The 15,668-nt window shown below is 37.8% G+C and overlaps 2 protein-coding genes across 4 annotated transcripts; one reads left to right on the top strand and one right to left on the bottom strand.

Moving 5' to 3' along the window:
• Nucleotides 1-1,707: 1,707 nt before the first annotated feature.
• On the bottom strand, nucleotides 1,708-3,904 carry LOC135633511 (NAC domain-containing protein 105-like). Of its 2 annotated transcripts, XM_065143045.1 has the most exons (4): nucleotides 3,619-3,904; nucleotides 2,922-3,139; nucleotides 2,557-2,828; nucleotides 1,708-2,381 (listed from the first exon to the last, which is right to left on the bottom strand). In XM_065143045.1, the coding sequence occupies exons 2-4, from the start codon at nucleotides 3,076-3,078 to the stop codon at nucleotides 1,902-1,904; spliced, it is 909 nt and encodes a 302-aa protein (XP_064999117.1). In that variant the 5' UTR covers nucleotides 3,079-3,139; nucleotides 3,619-3,904; the 3' UTR covers nucleotides 1,708-1,901. The 2 variants fall into 2 exon arrangements, with proteins under 2 accessions (XP_064999117.1, XP_064999118.1); XM_065143046.1 differs by having other exon boundaries at nucleotides 2,922-3,904.
• Nucleotides 3,905-5,443: 1,539 nt separating this feature from the next.
• LOC135584959 (embryogenesis-associated protein EMB8-like) lies at nucleotides 5,444-14,929 on the top strand. Of its 2 annotated transcripts, none has more exons than XM_065143043.1 (14): nucleotides 5,444-5,844; nucleotides 5,941-6,030; nucleotides 6,677-6,738; nucleotides 7,845-7,945; nucleotides 8,824-8,913; nucleotides 9,701-9,823; nucleotides 10,902-10,979; nucleotides 12,060-12,145; nucleotides 12,270-12,318; nucleotides 13,071-13,127; nucleotides 13,198-13,328; nucleotides 13,420-13,503; nucleotides 13,993-14,062; nucleotides 14,196-14,929. In XM_065143043.1, exons 1-14 carry the CDS (start codon nucleotides 5,576-5,578, stop codon nucleotides 14,658-14,660), a joined length of 1,755 nt encoding a protein of 584 aa, XP_064999115.1. In that variant the 5' UTR covers nucleotides 5,444-5,575; the 3' UTR covers nucleotides 14,661-14,929. The 2 variants fall into 2 exon arrangements, with proteins under 2 accessions (XP_064999115.1, XP_064999116.1); XM_065143044.1 differs by having other exon boundaries at nucleotides 5,446-5,844; nucleotides 13,993-14,111; nucleotides 14,196-14,336.
• The last annotated feature ends 739 nt before the right edge of the window (nucleotides 14,930-15,668 follow it).

Here is a 15,668-nt window from a genome sequence, read left to right as displayed (position 1 = left end):
ATAACGTTTATGAGCTTGATGAAGGTTCCTAATTAGTGATGGCTAATACATAAAATAAGGCTCGCTATGTTTATTAGCTACCATAAACTTTGACCGACCAGTAAAACAAAGCTACAAGCCAAAGGGGATTTCCACTCGAACTTAATTGACTTAACCATCCGCTCGAACATAAGCACACATTAAAAAGTATAGTTTAGATTAACCCAAGGAAATTTATAGTCTAATTAGATGGTACAAATAGTTAAACAGTTTGTATATAATCGAATGGTTAACGGAAATGAAACCCAAGTCTGATATCCTCGTCTCTATCACATGCGATCACCCATAAGCCTCTACGGCGCCGCCGCTTGAGTCCAAGTACGGCCGCACGTCCGCAGTCGCCTGGCAGTGCCACGGGCGCACTATAGCGTTCTGCTCGCCGGTCTTCATCGTTCATGTGGAATTCTTGCCTGCAGCGTACGGTACTTCGCCATCGTCGCTCATGCAAAGTCGTAAGCTTCGCCATGCAGCGGCAGCCTGGCCACTCTTGTCCTCCTCGAGATGGCCCATTTCCGCTTTCGACTGCAGCTCACGAGCTTGTTGCAGAGTTGATCGACTGCAGCATCTTAATCATTTCTCTCAAAGAGAGCTTTTCTTCGGTTGGTGTTTCAGCTGATCATCATTAGAGTGTGTAAACCACAACAACTTTGACAAGTAGTGCTTGCAAGGGACATATGATCATACTGTCAAACCGACTGAATTAAAGTAATGAGAAGGAGAAGCTGGCATTGGTCGATCGGAAAGTCATCAGTGATGGAAAGAAAACTAACCAGAAGATATCTATCCTTATCCTGTTGGCCCAAGATCTTGGAAGCATCATTCAAGTGAGATTTCTCTCATTGCAAACCACTGCTTGTTCTATAGACAGCCAGCAATTGTTTCTAGTGACAAACAGATACAAAGAATACCATCATTCTGTACAGTTTACTTTTGGGAGTGGCGAGTCATTTGAATTGACTACCTGATCAATTGGACCGCAATAAACTATTGGCTATATGGAAGTACAGTTTAATTTCATCCAATGTCAAGAAACAAAAAAATCCTTCTTTTGAGATAAATGTATCTCTTACAACCAGAAAGTGAGAAGAAATTAAGAAAGTATTGTATGAAACTGATATGAGAGAGTTCATCAAGAAAAGGCTCATTTGGATGCACTGATGATTTGCTTAAAACAGTAAGCAGAAAAATGCATGGAAGAACAAGATTGATTACAACTGGGAAGCAAAGAAGGACATGCAACAAGAAATAAAGATAAAGAAAATATGGAAATCGGCAGCTTCAACAAGACAAGGTTTCATTTGATGTGGTAGCAAGAACGGAATTTGCAAGAGATTAAACAAACCCACAAGAGAAAGAACTATATATGATGATGTTTGGAAGGCCTTTCATGATTCTTGTAGGTTGACCTTCAACTTGCAATATACATCAGAAATCTTGCTACTAATTTGCTAAAATTTGGAGCAAACAATTTGTTTCTGAATTAGTTAGAAGGAACAAGTTGTCTTTGGTGATAAACATTCTGCAGGCCAAGAAAATTTCTTGAGAACACTTCAGTGTTGTATGATTAAACTACAAATTGATAATATTTTGCACACAGATGAATTGCAAGAACTATATTATGCAAAACCAAAAACACTGAGTCGAGCGTTTGGTGTAGTACAACAGAAATGTAATAATTTGAATATTATTAATGGTACAGCAGAAATGTGAACTTTAAATCAGTTGTGCTGATATCTTAGTACATGCAGAAAATTCAGATTTGCTGCAAATCATATGACTCTTTATATATCTTAGCCACCAACATATTATTGCCAATATACCAATAGCATTATTATTTTCTCAAATGAGCTGCAAAGTCAGAATCATGATCTATCAAACATTGCAAGGAAATGATCTCCTTGGTCTTCAACGCCTGCATCATAGTTCACTGGAACAATTGGCATATTTGAAGAAGAAGACGACTCGTTCAATTGCGATAACAGCAACTTGTCCAGGACTTTCCAATCGACGAATTCGCCATGGCAGCTACTGTCCCCAGTTCCATGCTCATTGCTGCCCATACAATTACCTTCAAAGTGTTCATTATTGGAGAAACCTGAAGATAAACTTGGGCTATCTAATTGTGGGATGTGAAGAACCTGATCTAGGAGGTTCTTCCTAGATTCAAGTTCTATCTCATAACCTAAACTTCTTTCATATGGAGCTCCTCCCTGAAAAGAATCCATGAAGCATGTAGGCTTGGCAGCAAGCCGACCATAGTGATTGTGTCCGAAATTGTTGTAGCAAGGCCTTTGATTGAGATTTGGTTTCTTGAACGCTCTACACACAACCCATCCTTCTTCCTGCGGTTTACATTTACCCGTCAAAGTTAGCAAGAAATGTTATTATCCGTAAATAATCATTTCATCTCAAAATGGATGAATAGATGAAGAAAACCTAGTTTTCTCATCATGGCAGTTGCATAAGCATAGGCAAATCGTATTCTGGATCTGCACTGCGTCGACACGGTAAATCTACCTGAGCAGGTTCATTTTCGTTTGATTGAAGACGGTATTCATGCATGATCCAATCAGTTCGCTGGCCATTTGGAGCTCGTCCCTTGTAGAAAACAAGAGTCTTCCTCATCCCTATTATTCGAGACTTGGACAACACCGGCTTGTCTCGCCCTGTCGCCTTCCAGAAACCGGCTGCGGTAGCTCTATTGGTGCGAGTTCCGCTTGGATACTTCCTGTCTTTGAAGCTGAAGAAGTACCACTCGCTTTGCTCTTCATACCCATGTCTGCATCTATCTGTCGAAGCAAAGGAAAAAGAAGAATCTGCAATCATATACACAGGTGAACTGTGAGAGTTCCTCACCGCTAAGTTTTCTGAAGGCTACAGACCTTGAAGCTCCCACGGCTCTATTCGATAGAGATCGACTTCTTGGATGACCTCCAAATCGATCCTTTGAGAAGCCACCTTCCTTGCAAGGTAATAGCCCACAAGCTCTTCTTCTGTGGGATGGAATCTGAAACCAGGTGGAACACAACTCTTCTCCATTGTGGATTCACCTGGAGACCTCGCACCAAGTTAAGATGGATGAAGAGGTGATGAGCGGGCCCTACAAGATTTAGACCCTCATCAAAGAGATCCCCAAAATCTAGAAAGCAAATAGGAGGAATTGATTGGAAAATGACCTGGTACACCATCAGTGCAAGAAGGTAATGCTATTTACATTATATCCCATTCTAAATCTTTTATATAATTAAGAACATCCCATACTTGGAATTCAACAAGCGTATGGAATATATTTCGAAGTTCTAGATCTGATCATCTTAGTGAGTATAACATAGAAAGCAGATGGAAAAATTGACTATAAATTTCAATCATGCCTATGTTTCTTTGAGTGCACGCCAATGATGTGGCTGCTTTCAGTTTCAGTGACCACCACACCTCGATTTCCCAAGGCTGCAAGAGAGAAGCATATACCTACAATAGCTATGGTTTCCACATGCTCTCAGTGGAGGAGGAGAAAGACGGTACGACCACAGTAAGCTCTGCGGAACAGCGTAATTTACTCTGAGATGTTGAGGAACTCACCGGCAGCCAGGCTTCTTCGCGTGCAGAAGGAGAAAGAGAGAAAGTGAGAGACAGAAAATGCTAGTTTAGAGGCTGTCCAGGCTTATATACAAAGTTCAGAAGGCGATGGAAGGACAAAGAATAAAAAGGAGGAATGTAAAGAAAGGAAGAGACGGGGGGTTAGCAGCCATCGAGTGCGCGTGCAGTGATCAAACAGGAACGGGAAAGGAGAGAAGGAGAGGGTGGCCTGAGGGCGATTTGGGCGGTGGGGGCAACAGCAAGAAAGAAATCTTAAGCCACCGCCACCTCTCTCATGCACACCAACAGCCCCCCTTTGCGCCGTTATTTTATGCTGCAAGGCTACTTGGTCTGGAAGTCAAGATGTGGAGGCAGCCAAAGGAAGGACCACCCTATGGCACTTGTTGCTTTATGTGCACTGGGAATGTGCCTTGCATCGTACACTCAATCATTCGTGTCCACAGTCCAGTTCCAGGCCAAGATTAGCTTCAGGACAAGGATCATTAATTGAAGCTTGCACAAACAAAGAACACTTGGCTTTTCGCATGATGCATGCTATCTAAGTCAGGAGGGGAAGGGATAACAGAAGTTCCATGACTTGGAACATAATTAATGCACCAAGATAGGACCATGCGTTGATTATATATATGTATGATGTATGCATATATACATAAAATATCATGACCTTTTCCTTTCGAGGGGAGTGTGTCTCTCTAGTCGAACCATGGACTCACCATACGTTCAATATACTATTGAGTACTGTAGTGACTGTAGCTACAAGGAGGATGTGCTGCAGTCAATTTTACAGGTATGTATAACAGTCTGTAGATATGTGTGTATACTGTTAATTAGTATGCAGTTCGATTCTAATGGCAGAACTCAGATTACCAAGGGAAGTCAGAGTCCACAACAAAATCCAAGACTGGAGAATGGCAAGCTTCTTCTGAAATGGAGAAGTACTGTAAGGTTCTGAAAAGATGGAAAACCTTCCCTTTCCTCTTAGTTTGCCGGTGACATGGCTACATCAGTCATCCATCTCTTTCCCTTTGGGGCTTCCAATCTTTGATGATTTTAAAGTAAAACGGGTGGGTGAACTCAGTCTCCGTCAGGCTCCTGAAGTGCCCCTGCAGTCATTTAACTGCAGAAAGAGAGGAACAAGTTACTACACACTTTCTTCCCAATCCCACCAAGTTTTCGGCCAGCTGATGAACACAGGGGCTTATCTCTATCTATAGGAAGAAGAAGAAGCTTTTTCTTGCTCATATATCTTCTCTGTCTTCTCCAAAATCTTTCTTTTTATTTCGTACTTCCGTTCCAGAAAAAAAGAAGCAGCAGCAATGGCTACTAGATTAAACAAGAGGTAGCATCCTCGATGAGGCGTGACAGAAGAGCCTTCTGAACGATCCAGCCTTGTAGAACACGTTTGCATGTAGTTCGATCTCCTGCCTCGCCGCCAGTTAGCTTGCCGAACACATCAAAACAGTGGCGTGTTGACGAGGATCGGTTGATCGTCTTGTCTATTGAAATGACAATGATACACCTCCAACAAAAGCAGAACTATATATTTAGCGAAAAACTAATCGGCTGAACTGATATTTTGTTGTGGATGGTTGGATTTGTTCTGAGTTTCGTGCAGATGTGAATCGCAAAGCACTTCCGGCGACCTCTATGTTGGGTCCCACTACTAGGAGGTCCGTGAAGTCAGGAGGCAGCCACGTCACGGTCTCGGACAAAGCTAGTGAGCGCGCCACAGCATCGTTATTACTACTCTTCTGGCGCTTACCAGTTTAACTACGGTCACGGACAAAGCCGGCATCCTTTCTCTTCCTTTCGGGTGGATGTGCGGGTACTTGAAATAAGGGTACGTTTACGTTTTTGGAACTCGTTGAACGGCCGACGGCTTGATCGGATAAAACGACGAAGCCCTCCACTGATTGATCGCGGGGTTTCTGGCGTCTCCATGTCGCCGGCATCCATGGCGTCCGCAGCCTGCGTGGACGAGATCTCCGCCGCTGGGCTGTTCCTTCGCGCCGTTGCGATGGTGCCAGCCGCCCACTACCTCGCGGCCTCCCTCCTTGTCCTCCTCAGCCTCTTCTACAACTTATTCGAGTTCCATTTCTTGAGAGACCTCCTCCATGGGTTCAGGGGGGATCCGGTGGTCCTCACCTTCAATCCGGCTTCCAAGATCTACGAGGGAGTCGTCTCCAAGTGCCGTATCTTTCATCGGAGGTGAATCTTGCTGCTGATTGGTTCTTTTCGACTGGCCTTTAGTAATGCTCGTTGGTAATCATAGGGTTTGATGATGATTGGTGGTGGCCTTTATAGGTATTTGCCCACGCCGTGGCTCGCGAGCCCCCATCTGCAGACTGCCTTCCTGCATTTCTTCGGGAAGCCTCCGTGCGTCACGTATCGAAGGTTGGTAGTAGGTTTTGCATAAGATTTGGGTCCTACTTCTTTATTATGAGGTTTTTGCCTGCTATTTGTTATTGATTCATATATGAAACTGGACTTTTAAAATGAGAGGAGGTTTTTCCCCCCCAAGACACCATGTCAAATTCTTTGATTCTGTTCCTGGGTGCATCTTCTACACAGTCTCCGACTCTAATTTCATAAATTTGTTAACAGTTGACCCTTTAGGCACCTGATGTTACCTCTAGTCTATGTGCTTGCTATCTCTTTGGTCTGCTCTACTTGTGAAAGTTTATAGAGGTCTATTTATCAAGTATAGCAGCTTTTTTGTTTCTTGATTCCTTGATGCGCAAATTTTTTTTTGTATTTTGTTAATTAATGATGAGTGGGATCCCAAGATTTTCATTTTCCGAAGGAACTTCAATAAGGAACAATGGTCAAGCTTCCTATTTATACCTGTCGATTGATGCTTAGTGATCATGCTATATTGAAATCTATCATCTCTTTCTTTTATATTCAGGTGCTTCTTTCAACAAGACTTAATTTCCTAAATAGATTGCTGTTTATGTTCCTTGTGGAGGATTTTCTTCACTGTTATTAGTTATAAATGCTCATTCTTTTTGTATGCTGAACTACCGTACTCACTATTCAGGCAATTATTCTCTGTGCGTGATGGAGGAACCATTGCTTTGGATTGGTTGCTTGCATCTGACGGTAAGCTTGAAATATTTCAGAATGGATACAAGTCAGAGTGTTGCACGCTTGCACTTTGGTGTTTGTTGGCTCTTTTGGGCCTATAGGCATGATGCTTTTGCATAGCTTCAAAAAAATTAATAGAATTTGATTTAGACTTCAAAGACCATTGTCTACTAATACTGATCAGCGAGATGTGTAACTTTTCTGTGATCTGTGTATGGATGTGGTCCTGATGGGTTTTGAAGTTTCTCTTCTATAGATATGGTGAGAAATAGAGCCTGTTGACTATGTGGCAGCAGCCAATTGCTGCCTTTATACATGATTACTTTTTTCATAAATCTTTTTGAAAGTTGAAATTATTAATAGAATAGTTATACACTATGAACAATCAGCTGTAGTACATGCTTGCTCATCAAATTTAGCTACGGATGCTGTTTTTCACTTTGCAATGACATATCCGAAATACATTACTTTTGGTGGATTCTCCCAAATGGTAGCTTTTAAATATTACTTGATGATCCTAATAAACAAGACCTGTATTTGTGGATTTTATGTGGTCTGATTTTGTTTTTGATAGTGCTATAAACCATAACATGCTATTTATAAATCTTTTTGTGGATAATCTAGTTAGCTTTCACCTTTTCTCCTCAGATCTGCACAATTTTGGGGATTGCTACCTATCAGTCTAATTATTCGTTCTGCCACTACCAAGTATGGTGTTCTAACATCTTAGAAAGATGATAATAATAATGAAAACAAGAAAGATGATTGGTTGCCAATTGAGTCTTGGCCATTACTACCATTTTCAAATTGGATGCGATGCAACACTTCTGGTTTCCATATAAATTCACAAACGTTTGTAGACTTGCCTAGTTCTGTCATTACCTTATCTTGATTATGATAATCTTATGTTCTTAATGATCATATTTTATGGATTTAATGTTTCAGTTGACAGAGTTGATTTTTTATGTCAATATTTTCTTTATGATTTTCTGATTTCATTGATGAAACTAAGTAGCTAACATAACAATACGAAGGAAGGAATTAACCAATTTCCTTTAATTTTTATTGATGGTTTATCTGGATAAAATTCATATGCCTTATTCTGTGAATTGTTTTTACAGTTGCAGGAGGTTATTCTAACATGGACAAGGTCATATCTAAAGATGATACTGCTCCTCTTGTTATTGTGATCCCTGGTCTAACAAGCGATTCTGCTTCTCCTGTATGTTTATCATTCGCTCATTGTCATATACAGCTTCTGAAGCTGTTGTGCAGCATCTAGAAAATGCAAACATGAGGTTTAGAAATTTAGAGTTATTGTAAATTCTCTTATTGACTGTTGATGGAAAAACTAGCATACTTAATTTTGTCACTTCAAAAAACATTTTGAGGATTAATTCAATGGTAAATTTATTGAGATTTCTTGATGGCCTTAATGCATTGTTGAAAAACCTCAAGATTCAAGAATGCATAAAAATCTTTAGGCAGTACTTTTTTTTTTTTTTGCTAACCTGGAGAATCTGAGTAGTCATTTCTGCTGCCTAGTGGAATCTTTATAAAATCTATTTACTTAAGTTTTATGATGTCAAGGATAATGGAGTCCAGGTACTTTGTCATTAATTTGCAATGTCATTTTTTTTCTGGAACTCAAGATAACCATGAGAAACAATTCACATTGTATATATTGTGCTTTGGTCCATAATCACTAGAAGTCCTGTGGATGATCTAAAACATAAATGAACTGTGTTCACCAGTAATTGTGAATAGTTGCACTGGGGGATTACATCATATATATTGGTTACCTGTTTCTATTTGTCTGAACACTCACCTGCTGTATATCTGTGTGAACTTGAGGTGGGATGGGAAAGGTGACAACAATTATATTGTCTAGTGTTCATGCGTCAAGAAGGTGAGTAATCGAAGCAATTTCTGTATAATGTTCATGAGGACATTGTTGTTGTATTGAGTGTAATTGTACTGAATTTCCTTTGGCCATCTGGAAATTTCAATTATTCATAATCCAAACTGAAGACCTATTGATTGTTATTTTGATATTTCAAAAAGTATCTGATGTTGGTACTGTCAATTTGAACCCTGCAGTACGTAAAGCACTTGACATATGTGATGGCAAAACAGGGGTGGAATGTTGTTGTGAGCAATCATCGTGGCTTGGCCGGCATCTCCATCACTGTATGATTTTTGTTTCCATATTTCAGTATTTGTTTCACTGAAAAGTGATTATATTCCTTTCCCCCCCCAAGTCAATCCTAGTATAATGTAGCAACAAATATGATAATTACTAGTTTCAAGGATTGTGTCATGGGAGTCTTTTTTTTCCTAATCAAACAACTAATTTTTTTTCTTCTGGCTAATCTCTAATTATATAATTTCCAGAACATCACAGCATGGAAATATCATCCCTTTGAGTAATATTAAACCTTAATGACATCAGAGTCCACGTCTTATATGAGTTGTTCTATGTAAGCATTTTTCCAGGATAAGACAAGGTTTGAACGAGTTACTTACTTATATGCATCACTTCCAGGCACTGGTCTCATCCAATATTAGTGGTAAGGACCTATAGATTTTGATCTTTTGTTTTCCAGTTTCATCTTTTGGATTAGTCCAACTTAGAATTGAACTGTTATGATATTATGTGAATGCATCATGCCTCATTGGTATGGTGAGCTACACCTAGACTCTAGCATTATCCATGGAATATATTCATCGTTTGTTATATTCTGTAGCTATTCACCATAGGATTATGTTCTAGATACCACACATGAAAGAACACACATGCAAACTACATACGCACACACAAAGGCCATATCTGTCATCTTTCCCTGGGGAAAGACAACTTACTAGAACAATGTGAATATGCATTGTTTGATTTGTGTCTCAAAGTTACAACTTACAACATCTATTTAGGACAATTGCGATTGTGGCATTATTTGAGGTTTTATTGCTACTTTTACAGTCTGATTGCTTCTATAATGCTGGATGGACTGAAGATGTTCGGGAAGTCATCAATCACCTTCATCAGGAATATCCAAAAGCTCATATCTTTGCTGTTGGAACGAGTGTTGGTGCTAATATTCTGGTCTGCATACAAGAGCTCTTTGTTTAATGCTGTATGAGCTTCTTTTGTCCATGTGAAACATACTGCATGTGGTGCAAGAGATATGACAAGGTTTTATGCAGGTTATCTACTTTGGACTAATTTCTGTGCAAGTTGCCTAATGATACATGAATTTAGCTCATGTTGCAAAATATGGGCTATCATCTTCCAGCATTGCCTTTCAAGGCAGTGTTGCATTTGCAGTTGTTTGGAGGGCCATACTGAAATGTTACTACCTTTGCAAGTATATATATTGTTTTAAATAAATGACTAGGATTTCTGACCTAATTATTGATTATTATACTTACAGCTATACAATAGAAGAAATAAAAATAACTACTTTGTGCTTTAACTATTTTATGAGTTCCAAGTTCTACTTGTCCTAAAATTTTCTTGGCAATATCTAAATATTTGTTGAAGTAGCTTATTAGGCCTAAATCTAAAAAGAAAATCAAACCTTTAACTCTCTTGGCCAGTATGCCCTTCTTTCAATCGAATAACTATCGTCTGAGATCATATGAAAATTACAAGTTCTTGTATGGTAAAAAACAAAGACATACAAGATTTCCTATTACAAAATATTAGATCTTCAAGGCTACTATTTTTATTTATCTTTTTTAAAGAAATTGATTCCTTTAAGTCCTCATTTACATACCTTTGTGTCTCTTAGTACGGTTGATATATGTCAATAAGAATAATATAATTTTAAAACTTTAATGGGGCCTGGCTGCTTTTAGTCTCCACTAATATCCACCTGTGCTTCAATGGGCCAACTTCTAAGTTCTGAATTGATTATCAGGAGCATGAATTGATCAATGCAGCTGTGGATTATATGAGTTGGCTTATATCTTGGCACTTGTAATATTTTATACTCCATGCTTTTCATTAAGAATTCAATTTATCTCAGTTGATGATGCAATAGAAAGTAGGCATTTTGCTATATGCTTTTCCAATAGCTTATTTTCTATGGTTTAATGCAGTTATGCAACATTTTTAGAAGTACCTCATATATCCAAGGAATTCTTTTGTTATGATATTCTTTTTCCATGTTCAAGTTTAGGTGAAGTATCTTGGAGAAGATGAGGACAATACACCTGTTACTGGGGCTGCATCTATATGTTCTCCATGGGATTTAGTGGTTAGTTAACGTAACTAAGCTTCCTTTCGGTGTCCAAAGAAATTCATTAGTTGTAAGTCATATGAGAAATATTCCTTCTGGTCTTAGTCTGGGACCAGCTTGAGTGACTGTTCAGTTCTCTTTGAACTACAATCTTTTCATCGTCCGCATGGCTTGTGGTTGCCTTTCACAAGATTTTCATATATTCCTTAGGGGAACAGAAAAATAGCCTTCCTTTTGATCTAGAGCATGTTTTAGTGTTTTTTATCTTTTTAATAATTTTGGCCTGAGAAATTCATGATGTGATTTTTTCAGTTTAACCTGTAATGCTGCTCTCAAAATAGCTGTGCTGAAAAAGGAACCATGTAGCCTACCCTAGACATTTGGAATTATATGACTTTAGTTGTTGACATTCAAGAAATTGATGCCATTAACTCTTGTTGTTTCTTATTCTCATACCTCCCTTTTATCCTTCTCAATTTAAATGGGAACTATAATTTGGAGGACTACAAAGAACTTAAGTAATCAGTCATCTTTTTTAATCATGTATTTTTTATTCAATAACTTTTCTGCTCATATGAAGTTATTATAGCAGCCATACCCTTCTTTTTTTGGTTTCCTGAGGGGAAGTGTGTTGTTTTATCCTGAAGGGTGGGTCCTTGCCCTCTTTTTCAATTGTCATGATATTTCTAAGTTATTCAAATTTAAAGCATAGTTGACACGCCAACAGACATTTGACCATGATTTTGGTATATATTTGTGTTGGCACAAAATATATAGATATACATTAATTTTTTAAGATAATTATAAAATATATTATAGAAATTTCTTTGTTCCATTTACCATAGGTGTGTTATTTATTGATGCTGACCATTGACCTAGATGGATATTAGAAGTTTGCTGCCCTTTCCAAGTTGCCTTTGTTACATTTTCTTTATTACGTTGAATTAAGTTTGTTTCACAAGTAGACTTACCATGTATATATATTTTGTGCCTTATTCAATTCAATTATGATCTCCCAAGTTAACATTCATAGCATTCTTCAGGTGTTAAATCAGAGTCTTCTCTTTTAATGTCATTGGTATTTTGCCGATTGTGTAGGTTTGTGACAGGTTTCTTACTCGAAAGCCAGTCCAACGACTTTATAACAGAGCCCTCACAATGGGTCTCAAGGATTATGCAAAATTGTATGTTCCTACTGAATTTTGTTTGCAAAAGGAATTTGATTGATATGTGGGGACTAAGTTTAAGTTTTTAGCATTTCAAGTATCTTTTATTGCAGATTTACTGCTGATCTTACTTTTGATGCAGACATAAGCCTGTGTTAGCTCGACTAGCAAACTGGGAGGGTATAAGAAAGGTATACATTTGTTATCTTGCCAGATAGTGGTTAACCATTATAATTTATTGAGTTTGCTTTTCCAAATATTATTGTTTTAAAAAGTGAATTTACCTGTGATTACACAAGTTGTCTGTGAAAAGAAAAAAGATTAAGCCTTTGCCAACTAATTCTCGTAACATGTATATCTTTTATTTGGTTGAGATATTAAGCAAACATTCAGCTTTAGTGAGAAGGAATCTTTCTAATATCAGAAAACTCGTGCATTCCCTTGATCTGATTAGTAGGTGTACTGTGTATGCAGAATACATCAATAAGTAGACAGAGATTCAGTTTATTCCTTCTATATTCAAGAACATATGTCCAATAGATGATACAATCAATTAATCAACATTTTTTTTAAGAAAAGAGTAACTACTGAGCATTGATCTCCTGATGAGTTCTTTTTCTTTTTGTGTATGTGTAAGGTTTTTGTTTGTTATTTATCTACCTTCTCATAACTTGTGTGTCAAATAAATCCGATTAGTAGACTCTTTAAAGATGTTGATGTATTGATAAGTTGTTGGTACACCTTGGCCATGTTTGTAGGAGAAATATTTAGTGAATCAGTGTCATATATGGGATTTCATCTTTAACTTATCATCCGGGTCAATTTTGTAACTTTTTTCTTCTGCAGATATTTGATATGAGATTTTATATTTCTTTTACTGCTTAAGAATTTTATTTTTAATTTTTTACTAATTTTTCTCAGTTCTGACTCTTGCTTTTACCAGTCATGCTCAGTCCGGGAATTCGACAGCCATGCCACTTGCCTTGTTGGAAAGTTTGAGGTAGTATTTTCTCTCTGTATCATTTGGATTTTCTTTCATGGATTAGTTAAGTTGCATTCAATTTTCTCAGACGGTGGATACATTCTATCGCTGCTGTAGCAGTGTGAATTTTACTGGGAATATAGTTGTGCCACTTCTGTGCATCAGTGCATTGGATGATCCACTTTGTACAAAGGAAGCAATTCCTTGGGATGAATGCAGGTATAACCATGAATATTAAGTTCCTGAAGAGAGAGTAGATTTCTCCTGGAAATTTATAGTCCATCATCTTATTGACGTGTACTTTGTATAGGGCAAATAAGAACATTGTTTTGGCTACTACTGCTCACGGTGGACATCTGGCATATTTTGAAGGCCTAACAGCACAAAGCTTGTGGTACTGTTGTCCTTCCTTTTCTTTCCTTGGATTTGCCTTTTTTAAACGACATGAATGAAACTTCGAACTTCTTGAGAAATTTGACTTTGTTATGGTTAGTGTTTCTTTGTGAGATGTTTCCCCAAACTCTTGATGTGGATTTATTACTGTCCCATCATCAAGCGAAGGGTTATATCTTTCTGTCGGGTTCCAGGCTTAATTCTTAGGAGATATTAGAAACTGTATTTTTAGCAAACCTAGATCGTTCCCTGTTTTGCACCCTTTTTTTCTGAGAATTGAGGTCTTGAAGTGATGAACCACCATCAGATATAGAGCATGATACAAGTCTTTACCTATTTGGTTCATTGTCTTCTACTCTTTTACTAGATTATGACCTCAAGGAACTGTTAAGGTCTTATCTAGATTACTGTGAGCAAATATGCATTGAGCAATAACACATTAAATAACTTTGAATATTGTTTACATAATTGACGGTGGTTTATTTGACAGGTGGGTTGAAGCTGTCCGTGAGTTCCTTAGTGTTCTACATACTAGTCCATTCATTCATGGACAGAAAATGGTGCAATGACATGCTGTTCTACCATACTTCTGAATAAGCTCGTGGCCATGTTATTATTATTATTATCTTTTACTTCATGCTAACACTGTTATATTTCTGTATCCAACTTGAGAGCCACCACTACATGTTGCAGGCTCCGACTCATGGCTTGCATTCTTTGCTTGAGTCATCCATCGACAAAGTCCCATTTGTAAATGTCATGGAAGATGGAATGGTAGCTGCAATGACAAGTGATGAAGGACACGATGAGCACAAAGAGGACTTACACAATCCAATAAATCATGACATGAAACCCGAGAATGAGGTTGCTTATGGAGACCAAAGTGGAGATAGAACAGAGGTTCATGCAGACCTTCAGCAGTCTGCTGTTTCATTAGGGCAAGGAGTCGAGGAAGAGAGTTCTGACAATGCTATCCCTGATGTGACTGCTTCAGTCACGGGTTCCATGAATCAGCTCTCTCGACGTTATCGGACATCATTGTGGTTGCTAACCTATATTGCAATTGTTACAACTTGGCCTCTAGTTGGTTCGGTGCTTCATAATATCTTTAGGAAGAAGCTTAAAGGATTCCTACCAGCAGCATGGATCAGAAGATAACTGCTTGTACTTTGCTTTTGAGCAAAGGAATATTTTTTATTATACATCTGCTATTTGTAGCAATAAGTGGCCTCCAGCCAGGAAAGAGAAAAGAGTGTGTGCTTGTTTGTTTAAACTATTAATCAATTCTTGGATCTTCCCATAGCAAAATATAGTTTTCTTTTAGCAGGGAAGGTGTTTGTAAATTTCAAGTAGGAGAATATTTTGTAGAATATGTGGCTCACAAGCTTGTTGGTCTTGATATGAACCTCACTCCAACTTCCATTGAAGTGTTGGCTTTATTGTCTTCCGGTAATTGGTTGTACCATCAGTGATCGAGTGCTGTAATCTTCAACCATTCCAGAAGCAGATGACAATCTAAAATGTATGTTTTACTTTAGCGTTCTTTGTTGCTTTTGTCATACGTGTTTTGCATGCTCTATATGGTGAGGAAGACACGACATAACTCTTTTATACTTGTTACGATCAAGGTTTATAATTTTGGTTCGTACCAATATAATGAGTCCTGTATTGAGGATACCAATGGTACGATGGGGCACACGGATGGTACATCCAAAATAGCTAATAGATCTATAAAAATATTTAAAAAATAAAACAAAGTTAGAATAGAATTTTTTAAGTTAAAAATAAATATAATTTTAGTATAATTTTAGTAAAAATAATATAAATTAAAAAATATAATTTTATATTTTTTTGGGTTTTGAGGAGTAGTTTTATGGTATGTTCTCAATCATTCTTTCATTAATATTGAATTATCTTAAAAAATTAAATTATTAAATTATTTTTTATATGATTTAAATCTTAATATTCAAATGAATTAAGTAATCAATCGATAAATATACTTCGTTCTACCACCAAATAAAACGACGTAACTCCACGAGCAATGGATCGGGGCTCTCGATCATATGTATCTATATATGTTTGTTGGATCCAATCATGAAATTGATTTCACGACATAGTATACTGATACACCGTTTATCATTGGTGCATCAATGTGGATAGTCATAG

Source organism: Musa acuminata, chromosome BXJ3-3 (assembly GCF_036884655.1).
Source record: "Musa acuminata AAA Group cultivar baxijiao chromosome BXJ3-3, Cavendish_Baxijiao_AAA, whole genome shotgun sequence".
NCBI lineage: Eukaryota > Viridiplantae > Streptophyta > Magnoliopsida > Zingiberales > Musaceae > Musa > Musa acuminata.
This window is presented reverse-complemented; position numbering and strand designations above follow the sequence as displayed.

Coding starts and splice junctions, on each gene's coding strand:
- LOC135633511 (XM_065143046.1), bottom strand. CDS start 3,078: ATGGAGAAGAGTTGTGTTCCACCTGGTTTCAGATTCCATCCCACAGAA. Junction 2,829..2,921: donor AGAGCCGTGGGAGCTTCAAG/GTCTGTAGCCTT, acceptor TTGCTTCGACAG/ATAGATGCAGACATGGGTAT. Junction 2,382..2,556: donor ACGAAAATGAACCTGCTCAG/GTAGATTTACCG, acceptor TGTAAACCGCAG/GAAGAAGGATGGGTTGTGTG.
- LOC135584959 (XM_065143043.1), top strand. CDS start 5,576: ATGTCGCCGGCATCCATGGCGTCCGCAGCCTGCGTGGACGAGATCTCC. Junction 12,146..12,269: donor CTCAAGGATTATGCAAAATT/GTATGTTCCTAC, acceptor CTTTTGATGCAG/ACATAAGCCTGTGTTAGCTC. Junction 13,329..13,419: donor ATTCCTTGGGATGAATGCAG/GTATAACCATGA, acceptor TACTTTGTATAG/GGCAAATAAGAACATTGTTT.